Source organism: Lissotriton helveticus, chromosome 12 (assembly GCF_964261635.1).
Source record: "Lissotriton helveticus chromosome 12, aLisHel1.1, whole genome shotgun sequence".
NCBI lineage: Eukaryota > Metazoa > Chordata > Amphibia > Caudata > Salamandridae > Lissotriton > Lissotriton helveticus.
Window position 1 is genome coordinate 562,445,604 of NC_136073.1, and position 18,462 is coordinate 562,464,065.

Here is an 18,462-nt window from a genome sequence, read left to right on the forward strand (position 1 = left end):
CTTTTCTTAAAAAAAACCAATTATGTTATGTGTGTGTTTTGCAAGCCCAGCCCCGACCGCTAACAAACTGGATGTCACTAGTCTGATCATAGATATCAGCCTTTGCTAGTTTACACCTAAACCCTCGCAAAAATATATATACCTAACATTTGTTTTTAATGCTTGTTTCACAGAAATCCTGCCTGATTGTGGTTCCCCTTCCGTCCTCTCACTGTGCCCTGATGAAGGTGTAGCCCCGGACGGGGCCTTACACCGAAACGCGCGTTGGCGCTTGTTCCCACCCAGGAACTCTCAGAACCAACCCGGACCTCTAACCATCGGTCCTCATGTTATCTATAACCATCATCGCTTGGTGTTGTATGATTTGTGAATGATTGTTGTATGAATGTAGATGATATGTCAGAGCGGAATTCGAACCACTGGTTATTTTTATTATTGTGTCTATTTATTATGGTGTAGGTTATTCTATAAATCATATTTATGTATCTGCAATGAAAGGCAGTTCAAAATATTTACTTATGAAAAATAAATTTTGATATAAAATGAATAAATCTGTATTTGTGGTGTAACTTGCCTGGGTTTAGGTGTTCCTACATTAATATATTGGACCTCTCCTAGGCCATTTTGTCTAAATTTATAGGGCAGGTACCCTTTCCGTATTTGATGTTCTTTTCCCTGTCTACCTGCCTTAGATTGATGTGGGGTCCCCCTCTGAATTGAAGTAAATTATGTTAAAGTCAAGGGTAGAACTCAACTTATTTTATATAATGCTACTTCCAATTTAACTCCATAGGTAGAGGATCACTATTTTCCAAATCAACTACCTTAAAGTATTTAATTGAATTAAGCTGTTTAATAGAGACAAATGAATAATCTGTAGGGATTCGGAGTTAGACTTACATCCTTGGCATAGTATTCCCCCAAGCACTTGCCCTTCATCCCTTCTGTTTTGCTGAATTTGTTTCTGTTGGCTTTAGGACTCTGGGCATTTTACTACTGCTAACCAGTATTAAAGTTCTATTCATCTCTCTTTCAAGCCTGGTAAAATGGACTACACCTAATTTACTCATTTAATGTACTTGTAATTCCCTAGTAAATGGTCCTATATGTACCCAGAGCTGACAAATTAAATGCTACTAGTGGGCAGCAGCACTCATTGTGCCACCCACTAACATATCCTTTTAAGACACATTGCAGGCCTGCCACTGCAGCTTGTAGTACAGTTTTAGACTGCCATTTCGAGCTGGCAAAATAAAACTTTAACCAGGCCTTAACCTTAATTTTTAATACCTATAAGTCACCCCTAAGGTGTAGGGTGTACTGTATTTAAAAAGTAAGATATGCGTACTAAAGTTTTACAGGTCCTGGCAGTGAAAAACTCACAAAGTCGTTCTTCACTGTTGTAGGACCTACCTCTCCCATTGACACTGGGTTACCTTATTACAGCTAATACATTCCAACTTTGGAATGGGGGCAGATAGAGATATGTTGTTTACACTCAAATGAATTGTCATTTCAAATACTCTTTATTGGTAAAGTTGAATTTTATGTCACATTTCTGAAAAGGCCACTTTTAGAAAGTTGGCATGTTCTTATCTCAATCATGTGTGCCTTCTCCACAAAGGGGGCATAGGTATAGGTACTATGAGCCATCCTGACAGGATGAAGAGGGAGGGGCTAAGCCCAGCCCCACTTACCCATCGAAGGGCTTTGTTGCCTGCACTTCCCAAGGAACATGACTCAAGGCCTGCCCTGACAGGAAAATGGGAGGAACTTTACAGAACCAGATTGGGGGGTAGAACAGGGAGCCCCCCTCACAAAGGCAGGCCAGGTATAAACATTGAACCTCTACAGCCATTCTTCAGACCACTCCTGGACCTGTTGAAATTACAGAAGAAGGACTGCCCTGCTGGCAGAGGACTGCCCTGCTGCTTGAAGGACTGCCTTGTTGTTTGAGAGGGAAGATTGTACCCACTTGCCTTCATTTAAGGCTAACCAGTGTGATTCCAAGAGTCAGTGGTTAACCTCCTATGTGACAACCGCAAAGCTCCTGTGGCACCTGCTCTTTAAAACAGTCTGCGGCAATCGGCAATGCAAGACCTGCACTTTGCACTACAACAGTAGTCCGCGACATCCGCCAATGTAAAGCTACAGAAAATTATGCCCTTTTTGGGCTACAGCATCAGCCATCCGCTATGGTTGATGCAGCTATTTGTGCTACAGCGACAACCGTCCACGACGGTCTGCTCCTTCCTCTTAGTCTCCTCCAACACATACTGAACTCTTCGTGCTGGACTTAGAAAGCAACTTTTTAGCAGCAATAAACTGGTCCCTGTATCTGACCTGTGCGCATCTCCGGTCTAGCGTGACCAGATGACCACAAGTGACGCTTTGTGCTTTTAGGTGCTATTTTCACTAAAACCTTTAAAATTATCTCCAGTTCTATTGATTGGATTTGTGTCATTCTGGTATCATTTCAATTACTAAAATGTATTCTATTTTTCCAAATTGGTTTGGGATTTTTCTTATGCTGCAGTTTTACTTTTTTACTGTTTGTGTGCTGCAATACTTTAAACATTGCCTCTATGTTAGGCCGGACTGCTTTTGGACCAAGCTTCCAGAGGGTTAAGCATGGGTTAACCCCTTCCATGCTGCCGAAATTCCGCGCCTGTGCGGCAGTTTTATTGAGTGGGCGGGTTCATGACGGCCCCCAGCAGACATCAGCACACGAGCACCGTAGTGCATGGCGGCTGGGGCCCGTCATCAGCATGCAAGGGGTTAACATAGTGATTTTTGGAGTTCACCTAGACAAGGATTGTGGTTGTTGCCTCAGTGGGCTTCCACCCCCTTCAACCAAACACCCACTTTTTTTACACTCAGCAGTTACCATATCCAACGATTACCATTGCTAGACAGTCGCTTATAAAGCGACAATTGAAACTAATTACATTATGGTGCACCAGAATTGCCAATACCTAGTTCGATCCGCCAGTCCTTTCCCCCTTTGCTTATACTACTTTCAATATTTTGGGCATGTGAAGTTGGTATTGTAAATGTTTATCAAAAAGAGAAAGAGACTTCTTTTAAATGAAGGGCCTTATTTAGATCTCGTCGGATGGAATACTCCGTTACAAACGTGACGAACATCCCATCCACTGCATTACGATCTCCATAGGCTATAATGGGATTGCAATACAGCGGACAGGATATCTGTCAAATTTGTGACAGAGTATTCTCCTCTTCCAAGATCTAAATCAAAACCAAAGTCTCCTGTCAGTATAAAGATCAAAATTTAAAAATGGCCATGCAGGCATAATCTAATACCATACTTTTTTTGCTGAAGGATAAAACATTCAGCAAATATAAATAACTAAATAAACTAGACCACTGCTGTCTCTAAACAGATTATTTAAAAATATAAAACGTACAAACAACCAATTATATGATGTCTCTAACATTAAAACTTTCTTCCTACAAAAAAAAAATATCAGGATGAGCTGGCCGCCTGATGGATGGCCCTGAGTAGACAGATTTTCCCTTTTAGCACAGACAACGACTGTCGAGACAAGGGCTATTCCGCAACTAAGTTTCCTGTAAAACTAGAAAATAATATTTCCCAAGAGTAGATTTATATGAATTCCAACTAAGAATGGTCTTATAACCATGAATATTCCAAACCAGAACCCTTAAGTAATTGGGATGCCCTTTAGCCTAAAAACCAACATTCGCTTGGCCTGAACCCCTTAGATTATTATTATTATTATACTGTGCTTTCAACCTTGGCGAGAAGGGAGTTTGACATAAGTCATAATCAAGTAGATTGTTTTGCACAGATTTATTTATTTTTCTTCCAGCGGGATTTATAATTTAAAGAAGGGATACAAGAAATAAACATTTCTCTAGACTTTACAGAGAACTGCTGGAAAAGCAGGAATGCTATCTAAATAATTGGAACAAATCTGATTAGCTTTGAATCCTGTTGGTACCTTAGGGTTCTTCCTTGGCCCAATAGAGCTCTCATATTCTCAAGCAAAGCGACCTGATTTACTTGCTGGATAATTGCCAAAATAAGAGCCTTCAATATTCCCTGAAATGCTGTTTGCATTAGCAACATGATAATGAGCACTGATAACTCAAGAACCAGTCTAACCCCTAATGAGCTAAATAATGAGGTTCCAGTTTGCTCGCATTTTGAGAACATAGATTATTCAATTGCAGGGGATAAAAGAGCTACTGATTGATTTAGACTTTCATCAACTTTGTTGGATCTTAAACAAGGGGAGGAGGATAACTGTGGGGCTTTCGGAGGTTAACTGTGGGGCTTTCTTGATTTCACAATCAAAATATAGCTGTAAATCCAATATTATCAATTAATTCTGGCCAGTAATATCTGAGAGAGTCAGTTTTATTAACTGAGGAACTATAGAATGAACAGAGTTCAACTCAGCATTGGTTATTGAGGTATCAGAGGAAGCAGCAAATGAGGAGACTTTCATTTGAGAAATCCTGATGTGCTGAACGGGAGGAAGCTACAGGGTCAGGGCTCATGCTGATAAAATCAGGTACGGTAAGGTAAAGTTTATTGTTTAGTTAATTAAAACCATAACAATATTAAAGGTACATGACAGATCAAAAATCAGAAAAAGTTAATAAACACCTCATCAAACATTAGTTTGTTATCGCAAACTAACCAGATTAATATACTTAAGCTCAAAACTAAATAACACAGAAACAACAACAAAAAACAGAGATGACTTCCTTGCATTGATACATTAAAGCATGGTCAGCATATCATCTACGGGTAAAATAAGTGTGTGAAATAAGCAGACACAAATGAGTATATCATTCTTGAATGAAAGCAAATCTTGGTGATGGAACAGTGTGCAAAATTAGCAAGATAATACTCCAACTTAATTCATAAAAAATCAGAGATTACTTTCTTGCAGTGTTACATTAAGGTGTGGTCAAAATAGCATCTGAAGGTAAATTAAGTATGCAAAATATGTATACAAAAACAGGTATATTGTTCTTGAATAAAAGCACATCTTGGTGATGGTACAGTGTGCAACATGTAATACTCTAATTTAATTCTTCAAATTCATAAAATACATAATGCTAAGTAGAAGTATCACACAAGCATCATTCCTATGTTGAAACATATGACCAAAAGCAAGGTAATTCCACAATTCATGTCACTGGCTTCACTCCTAGCTTACTACCTAGCAAGCGTCTCATCACCTGATTAATCCCATATACCAATAAGCAAAGAAACTCATACTCCGTTCATTCATATCTTAAAATATGTAACCTTGATCTAAAGACTTTTTCAATGTGCAAAGTTAATCAATATAGACCCACACTTCATTCTTAGACTAAATCATAATAAGAACTCCCTCTAAAATTGAATCAATACACAAACTGTTGATAACTCATCGTATTATGCAGGAGGAAAGGCTGGAGGTATCACGCAGGTCCTTCCCCTCTGAGTTCCAGTGGCTGACCATCCAGATAGCAGGTTAAGTGCTGTTGAAATGTGAAGTTCTAAAAAGGTGCAGAGTGACCCAATTGAGAACTCTAAATACATAAGGGATGCGAAATGCCAAGGTGTTCTTGTGCAAAACTTTGTAGGTGTTCTTCTAGAATTCATTCTATCTATCTATCTATCTATCTATCTATCTATCTATCTATCTATCTATCTATCTATCTATCTATCTATCTATCTATCTATCTATCTATCTATCTATCTATCTATCTATCTATCTATCTATCTATCTATCTATCTATCTACTTGAGATTTGGTGTTACAATGCCATCCATTAAAGGCATGCAGAGGGACTCTCCTGTGATGGGCCTCCTGCTGGTGGGGTGTGTTTCTCTCTCACCTTCCCTTACCCCTACACACCTCCTTTCCTGTTGTAGACCGATCTGGAAGGTGAGGCTATATTTCCGCCTCACTGGAGGTTCTACTGGGGAGATTGGTAGATTATAGTCTGAGTCCAGATCCTGCCTCTCTCTCGCAGAAACAGGTGCATTCCTAATACGTAAAAATTTTGGGCACAACATTTTGTCAAGTCAATAATAACTCCTTTAGTGCGGGAGATGTGATGTCCTCTATAAAACCTCTCTATTATGGAGAGTGTTAACTTCATATGTTCATACTATGGACAAGGAATCCCTCTGGTTCTTAGGATTTCCATTTGTAGCCCCAAACTCAGACTTCTTGGGAAGAGTTTCCCCAACAGTCTGAGGCTTTTTTTGTGTGTAAATGACAATCAGAGAGCATGGGGGGCTATCACCAATCTGCCAATCTATGCAGAAAGCCCACTATGCACCAGACATTGTCTATTTTAGAAAACAGAACGGAGTCGGGCTGCCCATCCTAAAATCAGGATAATTGCCCCACCCTTTGTGTCCATAGTGCGAGAAAGGGCAGATGAGGAGTTTACCCAATGTGTCCCCTTGACTTTGTACACCCTTTCTGCCTCCCCACCATGTGGAAGATGAGGAGGTTTACCCCAATCTGCTCAGCCAGGAGAGGGCAAAACATACTATACAATAGGGGCCATTTCACAGAATGTGCCCCAGTAAGGCAAGGCAAAATATATTTGCCTCTATTTCTTATGCCCCCAAGCAGGCCTTAGTTTTATAGAAGGGACTGCTGATGCTTTTGCAGCCCTGTCTATGGTAGTGAACTTCGCTGGTGCACATCTTGCATCAGCACGATCATGCAGGGCTGTTGCCTCTTTTGCATGGGCACGTGGTCTCTTGTAAATGAGGGAACGTTTTGCATTTACACATGCACCATATTATAGACACGGACACAAATGCAAAAGACCTGTTGGGAGGCACATTGACTGTAGGAGGTAGCATAAGTCAGTGTGTTCCAGAGGCAGCCCCATGGGAGAGGAGGACATGGGTGCCAGGCATCACACAGACATACCCCTGCAAGCAGATGCAGTAACCGAACTGTCCAGTCTAACCCCCTATGATGGCATAAAGATTGTCTGGTGCCCCTGGGTCTGGTTGTAACCTAGTGTCAGGGCTAGCCCTGCATCCCATTCTGTTTCTCATGTTTTTGCTTAGTGGTGTTTCAGGCTTCCTGCCCTCTTTGAAGTGAGCAGATAAGAGGCAAATGCCCTAATCTGAGCACCCAGCAGGTCAGAAAGCCTACAAGACCAACAATACAAAAAAAGGAACTATGAGGTAGGGACAGTTCGAATCTAGCACAGACATCTCTTAATTCTTTGGAGTCCAGACAGTTGTTTGTCTCCCCACAGAGGGCAGATTGGGCATTAACCGGAGAACTAGGAAAATAAAGTGAGAAAAGTAAAGGACCATATTGGCCTGAGGCTACACTCCTAACCAAGTATTTCTCCCCGCAGGGAAGGCAGAATGTGGGGTTTAACCCTGTTCTTCCAGCCCATACATCAAAACTGCACCTTAAGAGATCCCAATTTCCATTCACTTTCCTCAGGTGGTGGCTCTAGTGTACAGGCCTTGGGGTCAGTTGGCACGCAGGAAACGCTGCCAACTCAAAGCTTTTCATAAAACTAGAGATCCAGGGGCATCTACAGTAGTGTAGCTTGTATGGATGCCAGCAAGCTTTTATATTTGGATATAATGCCTCACAAACATCAAAACTTTGACTAAAAACAGCCTATTTCCATTGGAGGTGGTTGGCAAACTTCACTCCAGGGTTGGCTGACACCCAGGGAACTCAACCATCCCTGGGTATTTGTGAAACCGAGAGTCACAGGGAACCAGAGTGGTGTGGCTAGGGTGGGTCTGTGTGGGCTTACTAACCCAGAATGCCCTATAAACCTCACAGTAAAGGTTAAAAACAGTATTTTCCTATTTCTATGAGCTAGAAACCTTATGCACTTGCAACCAACAGCCAAAGGCTTACCACCTTGCATTCCCACACTTTCCTGATAAAAGCTTTGCCAGCACCTTTGTGTCAGTAGACCTAACGCACAAAGGAACCAAAACTGTAACCATGTGAAAACCACATTGACTCTACATTGACTTCACATGGCCAAGATTTCGACCGGATCCTGTTACTTGCGATAGGACCACACCCTCAAGTGGTGCACAGTTTGCATGGGAAGGACAATGAGACTGCTGATTAATAAGGCTTTTGATGATTCCCAGAGTTTCCAAAACTTTCTTTTACAATAACCTGAAACAAATCTCCAGGTCTATCCATTATTTGACTTCTTCTCAGCATTCTTGGTAAGAAAAAGAAAAGTATGGGGATCCATGCTAGGCATTCCACCCAGGATGCTCCAGGTGATTAGTTTCCAGAAATGTTGGGGTTGTGAGATTGGTAGTTTCCCTAGGTGCTGCTCTACCTTCGACCCACATACCACTGCTACACCCATCCCCAACAATCCAAAGAAAAAAACCTTACTGTCTCCATGTTGTATTTTTGGGCCTCATATTTTGCAGGTGATAAGCCCCTCTACTCAATTTGAGTACCAATATTATAGAGAGATAGAGTATTAACTGAGAATAGTAGAATATTTGTTGTTACATTTTGCTACATTTTTGGCGTTAAATCAGTGTGCAAGTAAGAAATGATGCTAATCACTCTCTGAATCGAATATGATGGGTAAACCCAAAGTGTCATTCAAATAACTACTATTTGTAAACTCAGATTCTTGGTAATTTTTCAAAAATGCATAGCTTTCCTGTTAGGAAATCGGGCTATTCGTTGTACAGAATTTGAGGTCTGCACAAGCAATAGGTCCACTATTTTCCCCTCACTGGAAGCCAATCACTCTTTTGTAGGGCTTGACTCTGTCGGAGTGGCAAATCAGAGCAGTCCAAGGCCTACTCAGGGGAGGTGATGTGGGCTAGTTATCAGCATTCACTGTCCTGCAACAATGATATTCAATAAATGATTGTCCAGTGTATGCTTTGTTTTTGGAAAAAGAATAGTACCTTCATTATACACACACTGCTCAATACTATGCCGTAATTTACAAATATACACATAAGGTTGATGGAAATACCTTTGGTGACATTCTGAAATCACATGTGACCCCTAATGGGTCATTAACCCCATACATCACAGTACTCCCACCCTCCACCTATACCAGCTAGTATATTATCATATAGGAGGGTGTAACATTAAATAAAGGAGGCCTATTGGTTTTGTGGAAGTTACCACATTAAAAGACCAAGAATCACATGTTACAAACTACCTCTCTACCACGGAAGTCAGTAACCATAATTTACCTGCAATCATTATTATCAATAAAGAATTACAATATTTATCATAAGTCACTGTAAGCAATACACTTTAAAAAAAAGGCATTGTTAAAAACATAACTTATTTGTGTCTTTTGTAAATCACTTTAGGCCCAAAACATGTAGCCTTTCTTCCACCTACTAGAGAACCCTGCACTCCCTGGGTGTAGAATTTTTTTTCCAACTTTAAGAATGTTTAAAAACAGTCATGAAAAACTTGGGGGTCATAGATTACTTGACCTGGCAAACTTAAGGTCACTTGCTAAAATGTACTTCTGGGGATCACTGCAACTTCTGCAGCCCACCACAGTCCCCCTATGTTCCCTTTGTGGACGCCCTGCCATCCTCTGGGCCACCATAACCAATCAACGTGATGCAAAGAAAGACCCACTGGGCATTAAGGCTGCTCCCTCTAAGGAGCATGAACATAGAATTGGCTGCTTTGGCATCTTCTTTTGTTGGGCAGAGTTTCGTACCCTCCATCTTCTTTTTCTTTGTTTTCTTTCTTTTGATTCCTTGTGTACGTCCCAGGTACTTCTTAGGGTGGTGGCAGCTCAGGAAGCCCACTCTCTGCTGCCCCAGCTACTCCCTGCCAAGTCACACTCCTGTTTGCTAGCGCATGAGCTGGCAGCTGTGTTTTCCCTGCCCAGTCCACCCATGGGTGGGGGCCAGTGAGATTGACCACCACCATCAATGGGGGTCACAAGGGTGCCCCCCTGGCTTCTGCTTGCTTCAGGCACCTGGAGATGGGGTCCCAGGCTCCTTCCTTGTGTAGACATGTTTCTGGTCCAGAGGATGAGGTCCCTGGACCCTTCCTTCACCTTCAAAGCCTAGAGATAGGGTCTGAGGCCCCATTTATTAATAAGCCAGTTCAGGGGATGGGATCTTGGAGCTTTGCAGAATTTTGGTGAGGGGGCCTCATGCACGCACCCTCCTGGGTCATTAAACATTTATGATGCTTTCATCGACCACTGGACACTGGCCCACACCAAGTGTATTTAGGAAACTTGGGCAGGGGTCAAAAGTCAATTCCTTCCACATGTGTATCTCAGACCCTTCTGACTGATTTACTTGATCCTGCATTCTTTTTGCTCCTGGTGGCGAGCGCTAGTCACCTGAAGCCTCCTCTCACCTTATCAAAAGCCTCCTGGTAAAGTAGTCACTTTGCAGGTAGATGGTTCTACTCGCCCACACCTGCTTTTCTCTTTTGCTTTTTCTCTGGTTGTCCTCTCCTCTTAATGTGTCAGAAAAAGTCCAGATCTTCCCCAACTGTATCTCAGAGGGTGTAAAAGAGTCAATCTGACTGGCCCGCTAGAGAAGTACAGGTCCCAGGGTTAGCTGTAGAGAGAGCCCTTAGTCTATTAGGGCATCAGGGGGCTTATCCTTCCAGATGTCCATGGTGTTGCCGCAGTCCAATTTCAGTGTCCAACTCTCTGTGCAAATGTTTTCAAGTGGGCGTGGAAAGTTCTAGCTGCCAGGCACCCCTGGCCAATCCTAGAGTACCACATTACCCCTCCACCCCTGTCCCAACTCTCCTGCACAGCTCCAGATGTCTGGGCTTCTTCCTTTGTTCAGTGAGTATGGGTTGTGCCAACTCTGGTACAATGTGAAGACTAATTACCAGATGCAGATTTCCTCCCCACCCCTTTCCTACACAGGAGATGAGTGAAGTACTCTAAATTGCTGGTTTTGTGTGGGTAGGCATTTGTTCCCACTTCTGGGGAGCAGAGTAATTAACATGGCCCAGCAATTTGGCAAAAGGCACATAATCATTTGATTTGAGATCAGCCAGAGAAATATGACAACTCTGCACAGCCCAAAAGGTATACATGTAGGCTCCTGGGACTTGCATACTCAAACTTGGTGTACATGTTTCATCCCAGTTTGATACCTCGCTGGACTTTGTGGGCCGAGGGGAAAACAAAACTAACTTTAGGGCAAATTACCCCCATGTGTATAATACTGTGACACTGCAGATAAACCAGTAATTCCTACTGAACTTAATTATCAGTGCCCACTAATATTATAAGGCCTACCCTAGATCTACATATGACCTTGCAAAGTCCACTCCTGCACCAGACTATCTGTGCGCAATTACCAGGCTGTGCATGACAGTAGTCTCAAATGTGAAGCACGCACATTTGCAAACAGCCTAGTTTCCCTTACAGTAGCTATGTTGTAGAGGCTTTATCTTAAAAGGTGAGCACTGGCAGTAAGCATGCAATGTCGAATTCCAATGTAAATACCAAGACACGAGTATTGAGGCTCACCCGTATTAAAAAGTCCAAAACTGGGTGATTCAATTCAAAACATCCGGGAGGATTAAATGGGCAGAACCCATTTCACTATATTTGATTTATATCAATTTTTAATTCATAAAAGTTTACCTTATAATCGATTTATAGTCAGTAAACAAAGAAAAACCATTATAAGAGGAAGCTCAATTGATGGTTCTGGATAGCGCGTACTTTTGGTCAACCAAAGAACACATATTCTAGCAACAGGAAGGGTCAGACTGTATAATACTTAAGCAGATTGGCCCTTGGGGAATAATACAAGCCTAAACATTGTCTCCGATTTGTATTTTCCTACTGACTTTCATTAGTTATCAATGATTAGTTACTTAGGAAAAAAACATGAGCTGCTCACAGCAATGGCCCCTTGCTGAATTTCTTCTGCTTTACAGAAAGGTACACCTTTCTGGGTCTCACCCCTAGGTCTCACACCTCTTTCCCCTAAACACTGCAGGTAAGTAGAGGAACTATTGACTATCATTTATGAAATTGCAAAAACGAAAGTGAAACACGTTTTTTTTTTACAACTCTGTCTGTTCCTGAAAGCTGGGAAGAGGCCTATCTTAGCACAACAAACCAATGAAGTTTTTTGAAAAATTTAAAAACTTTCTCTCTTATCCACAAAAGAAAATTGATACATTTTGGTACTTTATGAGGGGCATATTTATGAAACAATCATGCAGTGCAGCAAGTCACATTGTGCGCTGCATGATAGGGAAAGGGCAGGAATCTGCCCTATTTAACATTATACAGCACATTCCTGTCTTTTCTCTGAGCTGGCGCACAATGTGCTGCCAATCGCAGGCACCCTTGCATCAGGATTTTTTAGTGCAGGAAGGGACACTTTCCTACACAAAAATTATTCCCTGAGGCATGTTCCTGCTTCTATGAGTGTTGCAGAATGCAGCCCACATAGAAAGAGGAACAAATGAGGAGAAATAAAAATATTTCTCCTTGTTGCGCTTCCCCTGAGGATACGTAACATTTTTACATATTCTCAGGTCTACCATTAATAGTTAATCTGGGAATCTACCAACTTCCATGAGTGGATCAGTGGGATCACCCAGGCTCCATCCATGGAATGCCTCCCTGGGGCAGAGAAATGCAAGTCAGTAATTTGTGCTGTGTTGCATCACTCTAGATGTATCAAGCCATGCAGGGCCATGCAAGGAAGCCTTGCATAGCTTGATAAAAGCCAATTTAAGAGTTGCATCACTCTTGCACCCCATTACGTAATGCAAGAGCATGCAACTCTTTGATAACTTTGGCCTTCAGTTTTCTGCAAGGGAATAATACATCCAATATAACTTTAGCCTCCCAATGTGTGGGGAAAAAAGGAAGCAAATTTGCCTGGATATATTTTATGGAAAAAAACGTTTTGATGGATTATGTACAAACATCCCCAAATATTAAAAAAAAGGACTCAGCACTAGGAAGAAAGAGTATAAGCGTTTAAATGGTTAAAACCTTGATAGTATTATTGAAAATGATCCTGCTTATAGTTCATTGTTTATATTCCATCTTCACCTAGCCGCATGCCAGTTAATTTGAGACTGTTCAGGGACTGAAGTTGTGACAAGAGGATAACCTGGTGAAGTTGTGAGGGTCAAAGGGATTGTACACCTGGGGTTTATTGTCCTTGGTTGCACCAGGCGCACCTTTTACAAGGTGCCTCCAGTGCAAACAAGGAAATGCGCATATTAGGATGATTGAGCTTCCCCAGAGCACCCGCAAACTCGCATGCTCTCGGGGCAGCACATTCATGTGAAAAACAGAGCGGCTGCTTTGAAGCAGCTCCATGTGACACAGTGCTGGTGGCAACCCGCCTGCACTTTTAAGGGGGATTAGAGATCCCCTTGCAGGTGGGGTAAGTGAGTGACTGCACCCACCTGCAGGGGGATGTCTGGGGGTCCATGGGACCCCCTTTCCCCCCTCCAGAAGGCTGCCATCATGGGGCGCACTGACAGTGCACCTCCTGACTGCTTCTTTGCCTCTGCACTCGCATCTGTATTACGGTGCGAGCGCATGGGCAAAGGCATTCCCTCATAAGCATGGTGCCATGCCCCTATACAAATGAGGGAAATGCGCTCTGATGATAGTGCTGGTGCTTTAAGTGTGCCAGCGCTATCGGTATTACAGAAAGGGATGCCAAACGTCTGCCGCCCCTTCTGTAAAAAGGGCCCTGGGGGAGCGCAAAGCAGCTGCAAATGCCCATTGCGCATCCGGAGCACCTCTGTAATACATCCCCTTGGTATTTTTAGTATTCAACAACCATGAATTTGTAAGCCATCCGAAAGGGATGTTATCAGTGAGAATGACACTAAAGATTGAGTAAGTCCTCCAAGCTAGATCGTCTGATCTAGCTTGGAGAACTTACTCAATCTTTACTGTTCATGTGGACTGAAGTTACTCCTCAAATATCCTCCATTACACTTGAGTGCTTTCCACAGGGAGCATATGGCATCTTTGTCCCTCCCTTTCTCCCTCTCCCTCTCTCTCTCTCTCTCTCTATCTATCTCTCTCTCTCTCTCTCTCTCTCTCTCTCTCTCTCTCTCTCTCTTTCTTGAATACATTGCAGACACAGAGTCCTCTTGCTGCAGAGTCACTGATGACCCAATTGACCACCTTGCAGCACAGTAAAATTTGTATTTAACATGTCTCTCCTTGGAAGTAGAAATAATTTGGTTCAATTTACCTGTGCCCAAGCTCCATTTGTTTCCTTCAGATTTTCACTAACCAAGCGAATCAGGTTTCGGAAAAAGGAATCGTCATATTCAAATCGCTTTCCAAACACAATAGAGCAAATGATGTTGGAAACAGCATTATTAATGGCAAAATGTGGATCAAACGGAGCACCTGTATTTTAAGCAAAGATTACAAACATTATTTTTTCACATAAAAAATCTATTGGAATAAAATGTCAGAAAGAGAGTGTAATATAATGACTATGGGTGCATCAAAACAGAATCAAGGATATAAACACTGTGTTTAATTTTTTTGCTCCTTATGCTTGGAACTCTTACCCATGTTGTTTTCAAAGTATTGCAATAAATAGGATGTCTCCTCATGAATTCTCTCCTCCATGGACTTTTTCCCCAACCCAAAGTTCCTTAGGGTTGACAAACTAAATCGACGGTGTTCTTTCCAACTCTGTCCATATTGGGCACTAACTATACCTATGAAATGTTGAGAGAAAAAAAACTCTGGTGAAATAGCATGTAAATCTCCTATAGAATTTAGCATCACTAATGACAAACCTGCCTTGGGCTTCAGAAATAAAACTGCATTTAAAAAGTGACATGCAGACATTTGGTGCTGCAAAGTGAAAACATGAGGCTTTGACATTCACAGTCTTTAGTCAGACGCATTCCACTTAGCAAACCATGTAAAACATTGCACAATTAATTCATAGCTTTATTTTAATACAGCTGGTTTTGATTTTGTTCTCACTATAGAATGCAATTTTAATTTGTAAAAGTGCTAAATGTGTATATTCGTAAAATTAACACATTTTAGAATGTATAAACACAGAAACAGCTCATGATTTAGCTCTTGCTCTGTAAGTTCCGGATGGCCTTCGGGTTAAGCAAAGGGATGTCACAGTGAGAAAGAAGAACGCTTGGCATAATTTACATCATGTACCCTCGGAGCTTTATCTATTTAGTTGCTGGAAACGTTTAAACAAAGAATCATTGCATTCTTTGCTTTAAAGAGAATAGAATTTTATAAGTGCATTACCACGTTATGTTTAATGTTTCTTGCTTAATTAATAAATTCTTTTGCAGCTAATGATATGTGTTTAGTTAAAATGTTTCTTTAAAGGAAGGTTAGGAGATGAAGTTATATTAAATAAGATGCAGAATATGTAGTGGGAAACATTTTCACTTGCCTGACGTGCGCAGACAGCAGAGGAGTGGAGGTGTCCTTTTGGAGAATGCTGGATTCCAGTTGGATGCAGAACATAAATCACGCCACATGCTTTGTAACAATATTCCAAGTTTAGGAGTTTCAGAACCCTTTCAGAACTCTTGTAGAGATCTTTGAGAGAGGCAGACTCAGGCAGATTTAGAGATGGGAGGCTGCAGAGGAGTTTTAGACTTCGATGCAGAACTGAAGGGAGAAGAGCAGATGTGATTTGCAAATGCAGGGCAGGAGAGGGAAGACTTAAATGGAGAGCAGAACGGAGGCAGATGAAGGCAGATTAGATGCAGGTTTTGTTCCATTCTGACTTTTATTAAAATCCCCAAGCTTTGTGCTTTGACTAGCTAGCTTTGCCAAGGCGTATTTGCACTATGCTTTATTCCTCTTGACTGGAGATTCTGCAATTATTAATTATTGATTTAGCTTCATGCTAATCTCACTTTTGCTTCTATTCTTGAACTCTTCATGAGTTCTGACTGACATCATGTGTGCCTCATTTTCTTAGAATAGGGATTCTTTCCTTTAAGGAACGCGCTGCATGCAATTTATGAAAGGAAATGTAATACCAACATGTTGAGCTGCAAACATTTTTATTATCTCGTATTCTTGTAATATCAGCATGCGCATTTAGGAAACTGATTAATTTGAAAAGCAAAGTATGTTATTGATAACGTGTTCCATTATTCAGTATTAATTGCATAAATATTGTGACGGGATGAATTAGAAAGCGATGTATTTTATTGCAAACACGTTTTTATTATCCTGTATCAATTGTGAAATATTGTGACAGTTTTTATTAACTTATAACAATAAACATGAATGCAGATCCATTATGGAATGTGCTGTATGCAATTTATGATATGCTCTGTACTAACTTTATTTTTCTATTATTATTTCTGTAACCTTATTGATACCTGGCGAATGAATGAAGATTCAGAGAATCATAAATATTGATTAGAAAATAAATCCTTTAAAAACTAATCACGACTCTCATTATTGAATAAAATTGTGTATTTGCATTTGGTTATTTGCCCATGTTTATGAAGGATCCCCATTGGTAAAAAAAACGGTGGCCAAGACCCATCGCCTTGAGCGGAAACAAGGGTAAAGGTAATTAAAGGTAATGGTGGCACATTTTCTACATTTCCAAAGAGATCACTCTGAGATTTCCGCGTTATCAGTTTGGCAGCAGAGGTAAGGTTTTACACCTTGGCCAAAAGCAGCAGTGTTTAGGGTAATGCGCTAAAAGGAGCTACAAAATAATTGCCCAATTTAGAATAAAGGCCCAAGTCTCAAAAAGTCCTGATTCCTGATTCCAATGCCCTCAACTTGAAGACTGGAAAAGCGATATTAGAAGGCGGTGCATGAAGGGGATTGCTGAAGTAGGTGTGAGTATTAATAGGAAGCAATGTGTTCCAGTAATTTTGGATTGCGATAATTGCATTTGCAGTAAATGTGTTGAATTAGATTGTGGTATGCGCTAATTCTGTTAGAAGTAATTGCATGGATTGCATTACATTGCAGTGATGATCTTAATGTGTAATGTCTTGCGGAGTTGGAGGAAAGTCCAGTGAATGTGGTTTCGGGCCAGACGTGGTCCAAGGATTGAGATTTGAGTTTTAGGTCCCAAAGTGGCCTAAGATCCCGGGATACATTAAAAGTTGTAGAAGACACCGAGATTGTGATTGTCTGATCGCACTATTGAGGAGTTGTCATGAGATGTCGTCAACAGCTCCATCTAAGACAGGGAACTTTGTGGGAATGGGACGAAAGCAAATCATGTAGTACACCTTGTGCACAAAGGGTAAACTATATTGATTCAGGTGATTCTACGCTGGTCGAGGTTTCACAGAGAATGGGTATTCAATGAGTGATTGAATTCTATTGATCTTTTAGAAAGGCAGATTATTACAGATATAAGATGATTGTGTGAGTGAATGTTTACGGAGAAATTGTTAAAGAGGGTGAGCTGCTTTGAGGAGTGAGAGTGACGTCAGAGTGTGCCACGCTGTGATAGGTCCAGTGTGTGATTACTGTATTGAGATTGGTTAAAAGTCTTCAAGAATTTAACTTGCAACAGGATTGGAGGAAAACATTTGCCGTTTAGGGAATTGAATCAAAACATTTGATTGAATTATTGCAAAAAGTAAATGGGTTAAAGGCTTTAAGAAACTTTGGGGAGGTAATTTGAAAATTTGATTTGAGTCGATGACGAGACTCCAGCTGATGGAAGCCTGCACATTTTATGTTAACAAATTTAGGACTATATTACTGTTCGAGGATTCGTCAATGGTGCAAGGTTACTGAGAAAGAGGGTCCTTTGAGTTTCCCTAACAATTGTACTTTTGAACTGCAAATTATGGACAGATTAAGAGAAATGTTACCATCTTGACCCCCAAAATTTGAAGCCTTAGCAGATGGGAAAAGAAAGCAAGAGATCAGGTAAGAGAAGCCACAAGGGTAAAGGATCAGAGATAGGAGAAGTAAATTATGGATGACAAAAAGCCTCAATCCGCTAGTGATTTAGGAGATGAAATATTGGATGCATTGTTAACTGAGTGTCCACCACCTTATGTGGTCCCCACTATAAATTCTGATCATAGTGTACCAGCAAGTATCTCCGTGGCTACTGCTTCTGTTGAACCAAGAGAAAAACAGATTGAGAGAACTTTACAGACATTTCAGATTGCCCCACCACCTGTTGACTCGATATTGACAGTGATACCTCCAGGTGTTACTATCCCAATTGTGACTGATTCGGCACACATACTACAAACTGTAGCTGCACAAACTGTGCCTAGACAAATTGGGACTGTCCAAATGAATATAGTCCCAACCCATGAAGCTCAAAGAACTGTAGAAGGAGTAATTACATCAGGCTTTACCTCGACATGACATAATTCACAGATTACAGAACAGAAACTGCCCCAGACAGTTTAAGCAGTGAAAGATACAGGAGGGATTGTCTTTACAAAACCAATAGCCAAGGGAGAAA

At 41.2% G+C, this 18,462-nt stretch overlaps 1 protein-coding gene across 1 annotated transcript in view; it reads right to left on the reverse strand.

The window, feature by feature from the left end:
- The window catches only part of LOC144799179 (cytochrome P450 2J2-like), a 488,767-nt gene that overhangs the window by 264,734 nt on the left and 205,571 nt on the right, over positions 1-18,462 (reverse strand). Inside the window, exons 3-4 of the mRNA XM_078670429.1 lie at positions 14,570-14,722; positions 14,242-14,402 (exon numbers count right to left, since the gene is read on the reverse strand). Of these exons, the coding sequence (XP_078526555.1) occupies positions 14,242-14,402; positions 14,570-14,722 (314 nt within the window). The remainder of the gene's footprint in view (positions 1-14,241; positions 14,403-14,569; positions 14,723-18,462) is intronic.